Source organism: Talpa europaea (assembly GCF_964194135.1).
Source record: "Talpa europaea genome assembly, chromosome: 15".
Taxonomy (NCBI): domain Eukaryota; kingdom Metazoa; phylum Chordata; class Mammalia; order Eulipotyphla; family Talpidae; genus Talpa; species Talpa europaea.
The window spans coordinates 76,523,556-76,537,464 of NC_140083.1; the positions used below are offsets into that span (position 1 = coordinate 76,523,556).

General features: G+C 49.7%; 2 protein-coding genes across 2 annotated transcripts; one reads left to right on the forward strand and one right to left on the reverse strand.

The window, feature by feature from the left end:
• Positions 1-1,445: 1,445 nt before the first annotated feature.
• On the forward strand, positions 1,446-9,481 carry DRC2 (dynein regulatory complex subunit 2; the record flags this gene model as incomplete). Its single annotated transcript, XM_084256521.1, has 8 exons — positions 1,446-1,577; positions 2,007-2,174; positions 5,182-5,351; positions 6,464-6,602; positions 7,363-7,560; positions 8,043-8,261; positions 8,915-9,067; positions 9,170-9,481. 8 exons carry the CDS (start codon positions 1,446-1,448, stop codon positions 9,479-9,481), a joined length of 1,491 nt encoding a protein of 496 aa, XP_084112647.1.
• Positions 9,482-9,657: 176 nt separating this feature from the next.
• Positions 9,658-12,937, reverse strand: FKBP11 (FKBP prolyl isomerase 11; the record flags this gene model as incomplete). Its single annotated transcript, XM_084254847.1, has 6 exons — positions 9,658-10,173; positions 11,393-11,463; positions 11,825-11,858; positions 12,101-12,188; positions 12,572-12,637; positions 12,809-12,937. 6 exons carry the CDS (start codon positions 12,935-12,937, stop codon positions 9,956-9,958), a joined length of 606 nt encoding a protein of 201 aa, XP_084110973.1. The 3' UTR covers positions 9,658-9,955.
• Positions 12,938-13,909: the final 972 nt, after the last annotated feature.

The following is a 13,909-nucleotide window of genomic DNA, read 5'->3' on the forward strand; positions in this document are numbered from 1 at the left end:
GTTTCCTGGCCACCACAAAATCCCTATCTCCAAGAAATGGGACTTCAACTTTAATGCAGATGAATTTGAACCTATGGAAGCTGAAAAATGGCTCGTTCAAGATGTCTATGGGGTTAAATTCATCCTGAGCCGTGGTCCCCTGGACAAATGGCAGGCCTTGCACTTATGAGACCCTCATAGTTGCCCCTTCCAAATAAAACCCAATCCCTATGCCCCCAAACAAACTTATTGATGCACATTTTTCATATTAGATAATAACTCTTCTCAAGTGTACAATTCAATGATTTTTAAACCCAATTCATCAGGTCATTGAACATAAAATCATGCATTCTTAATATTAATCTCCCACCCTGTCCTCCAACCAATCACAAGTCTACTTTATTCTGTCTTTATAATTGTCTTTTCTGAACACTTCATAACAACAGAACCTTACAATATATAGTCTCTTGGGGGTGAGAGGATTCACCAGAGACAGAGTGGGGAACAGAACAGGCAGACTGACGAAATACACTGCTGAGGGGAGCAGCGGGGAGACAGGAGAGGTCTGCTGCACCATGTGGATTTCTCCCTGGCCAGCCGGGGATCGAACTCATGCTGCAGAGGCTGTGAATTGCTTAACCTCTTGCACTACCAGGAAGACTTGTGTCTGGTTTCTTTTCCTTGAGCATGTTTTTTGAGGTTCATTCCTATAGTGACATGCACTCATAATGTGTTCCTTTTTATTGTTAATGTTCCATTGTATGGAAAGTACATACTTGGTCTACGCATTCTACACGTTGATGGCCATTTAGGCTACTTCCAAACGGGCTTTCATGAGAGTAATGCGAAGAACATTCCTGGCCAAGACTTTGTGTGGATAGGTTTCATTTCTCTTACATTGATATCAAAGAGTGAAACTGTTGTATCACATGGTAAATTTGTTTTTAGCATTCTAAGTCATTGCTTAAACTGTTTTCCAAAGTGCACCATTTTACAATCTCGCCAGCAAAGTATGAGGGCTCGGGCTTGTCCATATCGTCTCCAAGATGTGTTATCTGTATTTCTTAACAGGAAAAGCAAGTAAAAAAAACATTTTTTTTTTTTTTTTAAAGATTCCATGACAGCTAGGACTTTTGATAGGCAAAAGGGACATCTGGAAATCTGAAACTCCGAGCAGCAGAGGTCTTCCAGCCTGCAGAGGGCGGTCCAAGCCAGGGCCTCTTCTCCTCGCTTCTCCGCGCCATCTTAGCGAGATCCCTGTTGCTAGGAGACGCAAATGCGTCCGGGGAGCTCAGCCTCACCCTCTGCCGGGCTCGCTTGCCCTGCGGTCAGAGATCTAAGGTTTCCCGTCCAGCAGGTGTTCCAGAAGACCTTTTCGGGGGCGTTTTCCTCATAGAGTGTACCTCCTCTAATGCTGGCTGAGACTGAGCCAGGATCCTTGGCCAGATCTAGTCTCCTAGGCAGCGATGTCTAAGAAAGGGAAGAAAGCCAAGGTACCCCTGTCTGACGAGGAGCAGCTGCTTCTGTTTCAGCAGAAGTTGCTGGCAGAGGAGGAGATGGCCAAGAAGAAAGAGAGGCTTTTGAGCCAGTTCTTGAAGGTGATGGCTTGCTTTCTTGCTCTGTCCCCTGCCCCACCCACTCCCTGCACTGACCCTGTCACCTTAATTGTGGCAGCCTCATTGTCATGCTGGTCTTTTGTTGACTGGAAGGTCCTTATGTGGCACATCGCTGTAGGTGCCATCAACTATATGAGCCTCCTGAAATTCTGGTAATCCCCCTGGAGATGGGTTATTACAGGCAGCATCCTGCTCTGATGTCTCCACACCCTAGAATGCCACTGGGACCATTCCTGGCTTACTTCAGATCCTCCCAGAACAAGAACAGGAACTCTAAGCATTAGCCCCCTGGAGCTTTGGTTTCTCAGAAAAAAAACAAAGGATAAGGTGTCTGTTAACAAACTGATCTTGTTTGTGTTACCGTATGAGGGATTTTGACCTGTGGGGCACGACATTTGTTCCTTCACACAGGACAAGCTGGCCAAGGAGGAACAAAACAGTGCTCTGAACCTTAATAAGATTAACACACAGTGGAGAACTGTCCTTCGGGAGGTCAAGATGAGAGAGCTTCATAAGGACATCGAGATCCTCAGTCAGACATTCGAGCGAGTGGTGGACTGCAAGGATAATGTCATCAAGGTAGGTGCTTTTTCAAGGAAACACTTAGGTATGACTGCCTTGATTTTACCTTTTAACAGAAAGAATCTAGCGAATCAATAAAGCAGTCCTCAAGCCCTCTCAAGATGTAGGCTATGACAAAGCCAGGCTATTGGTAATCAGAGCTTTCTCTAAAATGAAAAGTAGAATATGGGGCTGTCATTCCCGTCCATCACCGAGAGGAGCCACTCTCCGTGGTCACTGCTGCCCCCAGCCAGTACCAAACAAATGAGAGTAGCCAAGGCCCAGGAGGCATCACCCGATCACTTAACTTCGTCCCATACCTTCAGTTCAATGTGAAGAGGCTCAGATCCTGAGGGAGACCTGTTTGCCTACTGACACAGCTGTCAGTGAGACTGGAGCATGGCTTTCATTTCAGTGCCATTTCAGTGCCTCAGTCAACCAAATTTTGTTTGGCTTCTTTGCGTCAACCTCAGTAGCCCTGGATGAGGCTGAAAAGATTTCCGTGAGTAAGAGCAGTTCTGGATCTCTAAGCAACCCAGTCAGACACCCCTATGCTCTTGGGAGTTCTTGAGTTGAGTCTGTACCATCTTTTTTCCTAAGGGGTTTTGCTGTATCCCTTCTTTCATCCTATTTTTTTTTAAAGATTTATTTATTTATGCACACAAGAGCTGGGGTACAGGCCAGAGGTGCAGGGGGTGAGAGGATTCACCAGAGTGGGGAGCAGAACAGGTGGATCTTCTGGAGGGGAGCAGTGGGCGAGACAGGAGAGGTCTGCTGCGCCATATGTGGGTCAGCTCCCTGGCCGGGGATGGAATTCATGCCCAGTGGCTGGTGATAGCTTCATAGTGCTGAGACTTACCCCCTTGTGCCACCAGAGAGGCCCCCAAGCCAATTAGCTTCTTACTATTCAATGGCTTTGTAGCTTACAGTCCCTGCCTTAGGTAAATCACACATTGCTTATATTAAGCACCTTCAGCATCATTCCTGATAAGGTGAAACTACCATTAAATGTGCAAACGTTAGTGATCCCACCTGCTATCTTCATGCCTTCACTTCCCATTTATTCTGCATCACACATCTGATTCCTGCCCTTCTTTATGAAACTGTTTTTGTAAATACCACCAGTTCTGAGTCATGCTGCTTTTCATCATTCGTCTTCATTTAACCTGACTCCTCCATGGCACTGTTACTCCTGGTCACTTACTGAAATTTCCCTTTGGTTTTCATGACACCTTTCTTTTCTGGCTTTTCTCCTGCCTCTGGGATATGGATATCCAGTCTCCTTTGGGAGTTCCTCTTCCTTTCTCCATTCTTTAAACTTATAAACATTTCCCTGGCTTCTGGGTCTGGCCATCTCACCCTTTCCGCAGGTGACTGACACCTAGACAATCTTATTATCCCAGCTTTAAATGTCATTTACATATTGATGACTTACAGGACTATAACACTAGCCTGAAATTTTCTTTTTTAAAAAAATATTTATTTATGCATGGCCTCCCTGGTTGCACAAGGGGTTAAGCACAGCACTATGACACTATCTGCAGCCACTGCAGCATGAGTTCGATTCCTGACCAGGGAGCTACCCACATGGTGCAGCAGACCTCTCCTGACTCGCCCGCTGTTCCCCGCAGCAGTGTATTTCGTCAGTCTGCCTGTTCTGTTCCCCGCTCTGCCTCCGGTGAATCCACTCACCCCCCACACCTCTGGCTTGTACCCCAGTTCTTGTATGCATAAATAAAACAAATCTTTAAAAAATATTTATTTATGCATAGAAGAACTGGGGTACAGTCCAGAATGTGGGGGGGGGGTGAGAAGATTCACCAGAGGCAGAGTGGGGAACAGAACAGGCAGATTGACAGAAATACACTGCTGAGGGGAGCAGTGGGCGAGACAGAAGAGGTCTGCTGCACCATGTGGGTAGCTCCCTGGCCGGGGATCGAACTTGTGCAGCAGTAGCTACAGATAGCTTCATAGTGCTGTGCTTAACCCCTTGGGCCACAGGGAGGACCTCAGCAGGGTGATTCTTGCTTGGGATCTCTCATCCAGCTTTCAGTCAGAAGCCATTTGGGACTGCCATCATCTGAAGGCTTGGCTGGGCTGAGTGTCTGAGATGGCTGGTAGCAATTCTGACTGTTGGCAGGGAACTCAGTTGGGCTGTTGACTGGCATGCTTTTAGTGGCTCCTCCTTGTGCACTGGTTTCTCAAAACATGATGGCTGGATTAATGGAGGGAGCACCCCCCCCGCCCCAGGACATGCATTGCAAGGGACAACAGAAGCTGCCAGGTCAGATAGAGCCGTACCTGGAAGGGCAAGTGTCACTTCCACCATATTTTAATGGCCCAGGTGGTCATAGGTCTGCCCAAATTCAAGGAGATGGAGGGAGACACTACCTCCCTGAGGAGTGGCAAAGTTACATTGCAGATGAAAAGATGCTTGTGCCCATCTTTGGATGGGCACAATCCTCTCACCTGCCCCCCTACACCTCTGGCCTGTACCACAGTTCTTTCATGGAAAATAAATTAAGTGAACATAAAAAAAATCCTACCCTTCTGGCAGGGGGCAGGGGATAGGGAAGAAGACATCTCACCTGTTATATTTTTATTTCATATATATTATCATATTATCATAAGTCTGCTCTAGTGATCCATTTTTAGTTGATTCCTGAGTCCTTTTGGCATGATTCTATTGGCCTTTGCTAGCTTCTTTGCTAACTTTTACAAGCTACCCTAGGTTCAACTTATTTTTTTCTGCCCCAGACCTGAAGCTGCCATTTCTCCAATCTCTGGTTCCTTTTAGTAGAAGCCCCATCACTCAACGTGTTATTAAGACACTGGCTGGCTCCATGGGGTTCCCTGATATTACCCAAATTTCAGAGAGGAAGCATCAGCACTCCTAGAGCCTAATAACTGCCATTAGAAACTTGGGAAATGTCATTCGTGTTATCCCTCTAGCCAGCTGAATACATTTAAATTTTCTTACACAGATTCCACTAAGCAAAATGGTAACTCTCAATTTCCTACTCAGTCTTTAGCCAAGGACCTGTCTGAAGCCGAGGAGCAGTATGCCCATGCTCTGCGCAGCCACCTGCACAATGTTGACCAGCTCTTGGCCCTGCAGAGGGGCCGACTCAGCCTCCTCGAAGAAAGTTACAACATGGAGCTGGAGGCCCTAACCAAAGAGTTTGAGACAGAAAGGTACGGAGACCTACCAGAAGATGGGGGCTTGAGTTTGAGTGCGGTGAAGAATCCAGAGCCTGTGTCAAGGAGCTCATGTAGTAGGTGGCCAGTACTCTGCAGCATCCCCCTTGATGGCATAACTCCCAGCAGAGAAGATCCCAAGTCTAACTTGGATTTAAGCTTTTGGCCTTAGCCTCTTTTGCCCATGTCAGATCCCTATATCTATGATGTCCTTATCATCCATTATCAGCAATCAGAAACCTACCCTTCTGGGCCTCCCTGGTGGCCTAGGGGTCAAGTCTCAGCGCTATCACCTCTATGACCTGAGTTCGATCCCCGGCCAGGGAGCTGACCCACATATAGCACAGCAGACCTCTCCTGTCTCGCCCGCTGCTACGCTTAACAGCGTATTTCAGTAGATCCACCTGTTTTGCTCCCCACTGTCTCTGGTGAATCCTCTCACCTGCCCCCCCTGCACCTCTGGCCTGTACCACAGTTCTTTTATGCAAAATAAACAAATAAATAATAAACACCAAAAAAATCCTACCCTTCTGGCAGGGGGCAGGGGATAGGGAGGAAGACTTCTTACCTGTTGTATTTTTATTTCATATGTATTATCATGTCATTATATTATGCAAAAATCAAAATGAAATAATCTTATTTATTCTTTCATTCTTTCATTTCATATTCTTTTAAAAAAATCAATAAAGGGCCTCCCCGGTGGCGCAGCGGTTGAGCGCTGGGTTGCGAAGCTGCCCGCAGCCTCTGCAGCGCCGGTTCGATCCCCGGCTGCTCCCCGGCCACCGGAGGAGGGTCCCACATGGCGCGCAGACCTCTCCTGCCGCCCGCTGCTCCCCTCAGCAGTGTACTTCGGTCCTTCTGCCTGCTCTGCTCCCCGCTCTGGCTCTGGTGAATTCTCTCACCCTCCTGCACTTCTGATTATACCCAGTGCTTGTATAAATAAATAAATAAATCTTTAAAAAAAAAATCGATAAAGCCTCCCTCCTTCTGTGCTCCTTCAGTTCCTAAGTTTGTAACATTCTATATAGTTTTATTACATACTGCTTTGAGTTGTCATTATTAGTCCATATGCTTTCCCCTCAGCAGGGACAATATCTTATATCTTACAGGAAGACAATAATTGACCAACATGAAAAAGAGATTCACTACCTACAAGATGTCTTCATGGCCATGGAACAGAACTATATCGATTCCGAGTATGAAAGCAAGCTGGAGTTCCAGAGCATGTGGGATGATCTCAAAAACAAGGTACAGAAGGGGAAGAGTGGGCAAGAGCTGGGAGATGAGAGAGAGAAAAATGCTTATGGCTTCTAGAGCTAGATGTGATCCCTTAACCAACACAGTCAGTAAAACATCTCAGCAGGTACCCTACTGCTTTTGTAACTTTGCAAAAATTGCTCAGAAGTGGGGGGCCATTCTCGAATGTCTAGGAAATGTATTTTAGAACTAAAACACACTAAGAAAATCAGCTGGCTTCATCCCAAAGAAGTAAAATGACCTGCCAAAGTCACGCTACTCATTTGCTATAGAGCCAGGAAGAGAATCCAGGTCATCTGGCCCTTGGCCCAAAATGCTTTCCACCATCCCGGAGCTAGCAGACTTAGCCAGCCTGCAAGACGGGGCATGGGGCTCTCTGTTTTTATTTTGCATCACAGTATTTTATAAAACCGTCTAATAAGTTCCCTATATTTAAAAATCAAGAGATATATAAATTTTCAGCTCCCCTTGAAAAATGTAAGGGTCTGGTAACACTCAGCCACATTTCCAAGTGGGAACCTTCCTGTGGAGCCAAGCACTGTGCCCCACCACCTGGAGCATTTCCCTTCTGGCTCACTGTAGGCCCCTCTGGCCACACTACTTATTTGTATCATCTGCCTGACCCTGTTCATGGGTGACCCCTGCACTGTATTATTCTACAGAAAATGTGAGAGGGTGGGGTTGCTGGAAGGGGTGAAAGGGCACAAATAGGGTAACTCTACGCCCTGGCTATCTTGGGGTCACTTCCTAGAATTTAGAAGAGAAGCACTTTCTAAGACTGCAGCTGGAGAATACAGTAGAAGATCTGTGGAGAAGGTTCCAGGAAGCACTCAAGAATTACACCGATGCCACCGAGGACCGCAAGGTGGCCTTTGAGGCCCTGAAGGTGAAGGATGAAAAGAGTTCCAAAGAGATTGAGGCACAGATGAAAAAAATACAGAAACTACAGGTTAGTGCAGCCAACCAGAAATACTGCTTTATCTGCTCCCCTTCATTTTTTAAATTTTTTTAAAGGTTTATTTATTTATGCATACAAGAGCTGGGTACAGGCCAGAGATGCGGGAGGTGAGAGGATCCACCAGAGACAGAGTGGGGAGAAGAACAGGCGGATTGACTGAAGTACACTGCTGAGGGGAGAAGCGGGCGAGTCAGAAGAGGTCTGCTGCGCCATGTGGGTAGCTCCCTGGCAGGCTGGGGATAGAACTTGTGCTGCAGAGGCTGTGGATTGCTCCATAGTGCGGTGCTTAATCCCTTGCGCCACCAGGGAGGCCCATCTGCTCCCCTTTAATCTTCCCCCAGTTTCTACTGGGCCTCATTAACTGGTTGAAAAGATGACATAATTTGACTTCTTTCCCAGACAGTCCTTTTATTTGTTTCACTGAAGATCCTCAGCTAGACAAGTGTTTTCTCTCATCTGCTCTGTTCCTCCAGGACTCCATATTCACTTTAAAGAGCAAAATCATGATGCACAGCCATGAGAGTGAAGATCAGAATCAGTACATTCGTAATGACAAGGAAGTGGTCCTTGTACAACTGCGAAAACTTAAGGCCCAAAGGACTCAGATCCGGGGAATATCGCAGGAAAACTTAGTGAAGCTCACCATGGAAAGTAACGCTACTCTTAAGGCCCTGAAAAAGATTGTTAATAAGGTAATGATGGGGATAGGGCAGTTGACCAAAACCAAGGGATCTGGTCCCTTGCAAGGTAAAAGATGTTCAGGAAAAGTAGAAGAGGAATCCCTCTTACTTCCTGCCTGAATAGGACTTGAAATACCATACCTTCTTGTGCCCTCCTCCCTCACATTACTATTATTTTTTTAAGTGGAGTTCCACCAAAGCCCATCCTAGTTTACTTTTTTTTTTTTTTGGTATAGAAGAGCCAGGGTGTAGGCCAGAGGTGCAGGGGGCAAGAGGATTCACCAGAGACAGAGTGGGGAACAGAACAGGCGAATGGAGTGAAATACACTGCTGAGGGGAGCAGTGGGCAAGACAGGAGAGGTCTGCTGCGCCATGTGGGTCAGCTCCCTGGCCAGGGATCAAACTCAGGCCATAGTGGTGATAGAGCTGAGACTTAACCCCTAGGCCACCAAGGAGGCCCTCCCCTCTCACATTAAATGAATACTGAATGAATGAATTTTATAAGAATAGAAAATACTTGGGATAGTGATTAGCATCTTAGAAGCAGTCTGGGTTAGATGTATTTATTACTCTTGCCTCCCATTTGGATGAGTAACTTCCCTGGGTTCAAGCAGGGGTATCAACCTCCAGCCCCCTAATAGAATGTCTTTTCCTACTTCTAATAGGGTGAAAAGATCCTTAAGCTTGCTGAAATATGTAGGAAATTTGAAACAGAGGAAGAAAAAGTGCTGCCTTTCTATTCGTCTATATTGACTCCTGAGGAGCAGATGTCGCTGGAGGAAATTAACCCAGAAGAGCTGACTGAGGAGCTTGCAAAGGTAAAGTTCCCAGGGCTGGGGTGCCATTGCTCAAGATTGGGGACGACAGGGCACTGCTAGTGGGCCCCAACACAGACCTTCTTCCTTTAACTCAACTCGCAGGTGATAGTGGACTACAGTGGGATGGAAAATTTCTGGAAAAGGTACAATAAAGTGAGACTGGAGCAACTAAGCCTGCAACACAGACGTGGCCAGTTATTAGAAATCAACAGGAAACTACGGGAGATGCTCAAGCAGTATTTGGATGGCATCTCAGTGAGCGATGAAGTGCTGAACCAGCTCAACCCACTCTTCATCGTCAACCATCGAAGCAACTTACCCCAGCCCATACCCACACCTACCATCCAGCCTGCTGAAAAACCAACCACTCACAATGTCATTGAAGCAGCCCATGTGATCTCCCACATCTTGTGATACAAAAAAAAATATCTTTTCAACCCCCACAGAATTTTTTGAGACCTTAGGACTCAACTATTAAAAATTTCCATGGAATTTATGAACTCCTTGTATCTTTGCCTTATAGGACAGAGCCTCTACTTTGAAGACACTAGGATACTGCAGGTCCAGGGAGGGGAGAAAATAGCTAGCACCTTCCGGGAGCCTTAAGAGTCAAGCCACCGTGGGATTCCAAACCCACACTTTCAGGACCTAGAGGTCCTATGGGAAGAGTCCAGACTAGGACGTTGGGTTAAGGTAAGACAGGAGGAGGTGGCCAGGGGAAGAGGTGATCCAAAGCCACCAGCCACCAATCACCTCCACTCTAGGCAAGACCCAACTCAGAATGCCTTCTTCCCAGCCCTTTATCTCAGCCCCACTTGCAAAAGTAGCCTCAGAAGTTATTAGGTGAAGAATGCAAGGGAGTTTTTTTTTTTTTAATTATATTATTTATTATTTCTTTTTGCTCTTGTTTCGTTTCTCTTCCTTGAGCTTCTTTTTGGAGACCTTGGGTCTGCTGGCCTTTTTGTATAGATGATACCCAATGAGGCCCAGGAGGGCTGGTACCATGGCCATGCCTACCAGAGGCAAAACGTCCTTCATCAGCTTTTGCCAGTAGTTGGCTCGGATCAGTGCAATCAGCTCCACGTCAAACTTCAGCACTGCATCCGCTGGAGGCAGAGAGGAGGTGAGGGTTAGAATCTCTGTGCAAAATGCTTAGATTCTGAATGACAACAGGGAGGAAGGCCACACCAAAGCAACAACTGCGATGCAAGATTTAAATGTGGAGTTGCGTTCCCTTAGACAAAGTCAGAAAAGGGTTAAGAGACTAGTGACAAGCTGGTCTCCAGTAGATTAATGTGATTTATATTCAGTGACAAGTCTCAGTGCATGGAAACTTCCTGTGAATCTAAAACATACAGGCTATTCTACATTTAAAAGTTGAGTACTAACTGTACTGCACTTCCGAACAGCCACATGGATAGAATCTTGCAGGGCTGAAATTAGTTGGATTTAAACTAGATTTTTTTTTAAATGCCACCAACCAACAATAAGCACACTCACTGTGATTATCAGAATCGACAGAAGTTTGAACATAAGAGTTGGCGAGACGGAGGGTTAAGATGCAAGGGGTTGGGGAAGGAACAGAAGTGAGTTGGAGGGGAAATAAAAACCAAAGCAGCATTGGAAATGGGAACAGACCTTTGGGTAAAAGAGTTTGTCTTTTGTCCCCCTACACCTCGTTGTGGGTGACCCTCCAGGGGAAACTAGAAAAAGAGCAGTTATCCCTATATCCTGAAGTATAGCACATTTTGGCTAACAGAACACTGTTACAACCCAAAGCAAAAGAGATGCATTTTGGGAAATCTGTCTAGTCCCAGGCCTGTGAAGGCTTTTAAAGTTATGGCGTGGGCTTGGATTTTAAAAGATTTTTGTTTCATTGCATTTTGAATTACTTAACTATGATCATTTTTGGTACCTCTTCCCAGGTGGAGGCTGAGGGGTGGGGTAAAAGAGTAGGGAGAAGCTATAACTGTACAAATGGCACAGTTTGGGTTACAGGAAAGACTAGAATTCTGGCAGGATAGAAGTGCGCAGTTCTGGCAGCAGTGGCATAGGGGGCAGACCCATGTGACTCAAGCAAGTGTCTCCTCCCTAAAACGTCACTGGCTGCCAGAAGGCAAGCCAGGTGCCCTAAACAGGTTATAGATCTCGAATCCCTGTTGACAACTGGAGGGGAAGAGCGACTCTTTTCAAAAAGCTCCCAGTCACTCCTGAGCCTTCCAGCGAACTGGAACAAGACTTCAAACTAGAAACAGAGTATGAAGCTCCTGGTAGTTCACGGGGACCGGATATTGTGGTGGCCTAAGAGAGGCCTCGAAAGATTACCTGGGATAGATGGTGGGAATCCCCTTTTTCCATAGGCCAGGTGAGAAGGAATGATTGCCCTTCGCTTCTCTCTGGGGAAGGAATGTGAGTCACAGACAGAGGAGGGACTAGGTGGGCCCACAATCTCAGTGCATCGGAAGCCCCACCTGCAAAGTCTTCTGGATGTTTACACCCAAAACATGAACTTTCCCACCTGAGCACCAAATGGGTTGACGAGCAAAGATGCTCATCCCCCATATGCCTCAAGTCCAACAAAACCCACAGCCAGAGAGGCTGTGGATGCTTTCAGAGTCCCAACAAGCTCACCTACTCTGGGTGAAGCCAGGACCCTTTACCCAGCATTCTCCTGCCTCCTCCAGGAGCAGGGATGGCAGAGAAAGCCTCTAGCCACACAAAAGGGAAACCCAACTCCACCCCTGCCCAGATACTCACCCCACACACATGTCTAGAAGGCTCTGCTCCAAACCTTGAGGAAGAAAACACAACTGAATGCGAAGCTACCTACCACCCCCAAATCCCAGGAGCCAGCATGGAAGACTCCCCACTTCTCTCCCTGGTTTTCAGTGGGGGATGGAGCAAGAGCAGTACAGGAGGTGGGGTTTGAGCCTCAGGAGGCGGCCAATGGAGCCCTGGGGTCTCAACTCATTCTAGGGGGCATTCCCAGGGTGGTGTGGAGGCTGAAGTGAGTGAGAGGTGCAGGTCACATACCTGGGATCACCTGCCTTTGGCCAAGCTCTATAACCAGAGGATCTCTGGTCAGGGAGGTGTCAATAATGCGCCCATCTATCAAGCTGCCCTGGGGGGAGAGAGCACCGAGAGCAGCTCGGGTCACCTCCCGCGGGCAGCCCGGCCACACACACCTGGGCCGCTGGGCGGCGGCATCCCCGTGGCTGCCACAGCCCCAGGGCGCCTCGGGGCAGAGAGGAACAGGAAGCCCAAGGGCTGCTCTCCTCGGGGCGCTCGCCACCCTGCGCGCCCCAGGGAAGAAGCTGGCGGGGAGGCAGGAAGGGGAGGCAGCCGGGAGAGGGGGCGCCCCTCCCCCTCCGCGCCACGTGCTGGAGGACCCCAGAGGCCGAGCTCCTCCCGCACCGCCTGCCACGTGTCCAGGGCAGCGCTGACGTGTTCCAGCGGGGAGCCGCCCCCTCCCGGCTCCGCCCTGCCCCCCGCGCGGCCCCTCACCGTGTAGTGGATGTGCAGCGTGTCTCCGAGAGCGGCGGCCTCCGCGCAGGGCTCGGGGGGCTCCACCTACGAGCGAACTCCACAAGTCACGGAGTCCCGCCGGGGCTGCTCGCGCTGCAGACCCCGCACCCCGCTCGGCGCCGCCCGCCCTCGCCTCGCCTCCCCGCCCCGCAGCGGCTCCCCCAGGCCCCCCGCAGGCCCGGCCGCGGGGCCCCGGCGCCCAGCCCGTCTCCTCACCAGCGTCTCCACTTGGAGGGTCCGGACGGGACTTTCCGTTTCGGACCCGGCCTCAGCCCCGCGCACCGCCCTGGCGAGCAGCAGCAGCAGCAGCAGGCGCGGCGCGAGAGGCGAGGCGCCCGGGGGCATGACTGGACGCGGCGGGCAGGCGCGGGCTCTCCCGGGCAGGCTGCGCTGGCGGCGGGCGCTCGGCCGTCCCCTGGCGCCCGGGCCCGACTGGACGGGGCGGGGGGGCGGGGCCCGGCGGCGGCTCCTCCCCCGCGCCCCTCCTCCCCCCCCCGTCCCCGCCTTCCGGAGGGGGGAGGCGCGGGGAGCCCGCCGAATCCTCGAGGATCAGGGGGTCGCAGACGCCGACTTGTCCTCTCCCGTAGCCAGGGAAGGGGCCGCATGCCAGCCCCCGGGACGGTTACCCATGGGCGCCGGGCACGCGCCTGTGATCCTCACGGGCACCCTGAGAGGGCGGCCTGATTGCTTCCATTTTACAGATGCGCAACTGGAGGCGCAGGCTAAGTGACTCGCCCGAGCTCGCCAGGTTTCAAACCCACGACGGGGTGACTCCAGGGTCGGCCTTTTTCCCTCCCTGAGGACGGGGGTCCTCGCCCCTAGCCCCGCCCTGGCTCGCGAGCCAGCCCACCCCGCCCCTGCAGTTTCTTTTCCTGGAGGTCCACGGAGCAAAGAGGAGAGCGAGCTGCCGGGCGCCCACCTGACGAAACTAACTGAAAAGAGCAAGGGGCTTCTTCCTGAAGAATGCGGTGAATCCCCATTCTTTTCTTTTGACACTTTTCTTCTGACACTACTTCCTTTCAACAAACTCCTCAAAACAGGCCTCCCAGGTGGCGCAAGAGGTGAAGCACCGCACTATGAAGCAATCCGCAGCCTCGAGCCCCAGCAGGCCAGGGAGCTACCCACATGGCACAGCAGACCTCTCCTGTCTCGCCCGCTGCGCCCCTCAGCAGTGTGTTTTGGTAGATCCGCCTGTTCTGTTCCCCACTCTGTCTCTGGCGAATCCTCTCTCTCTCCCGCGCACGCAGGACACACACACACCCCACACACCTCTGGCCTGTACCCCAGCTCTTGTATGCATAAATAAATATTTAAAAA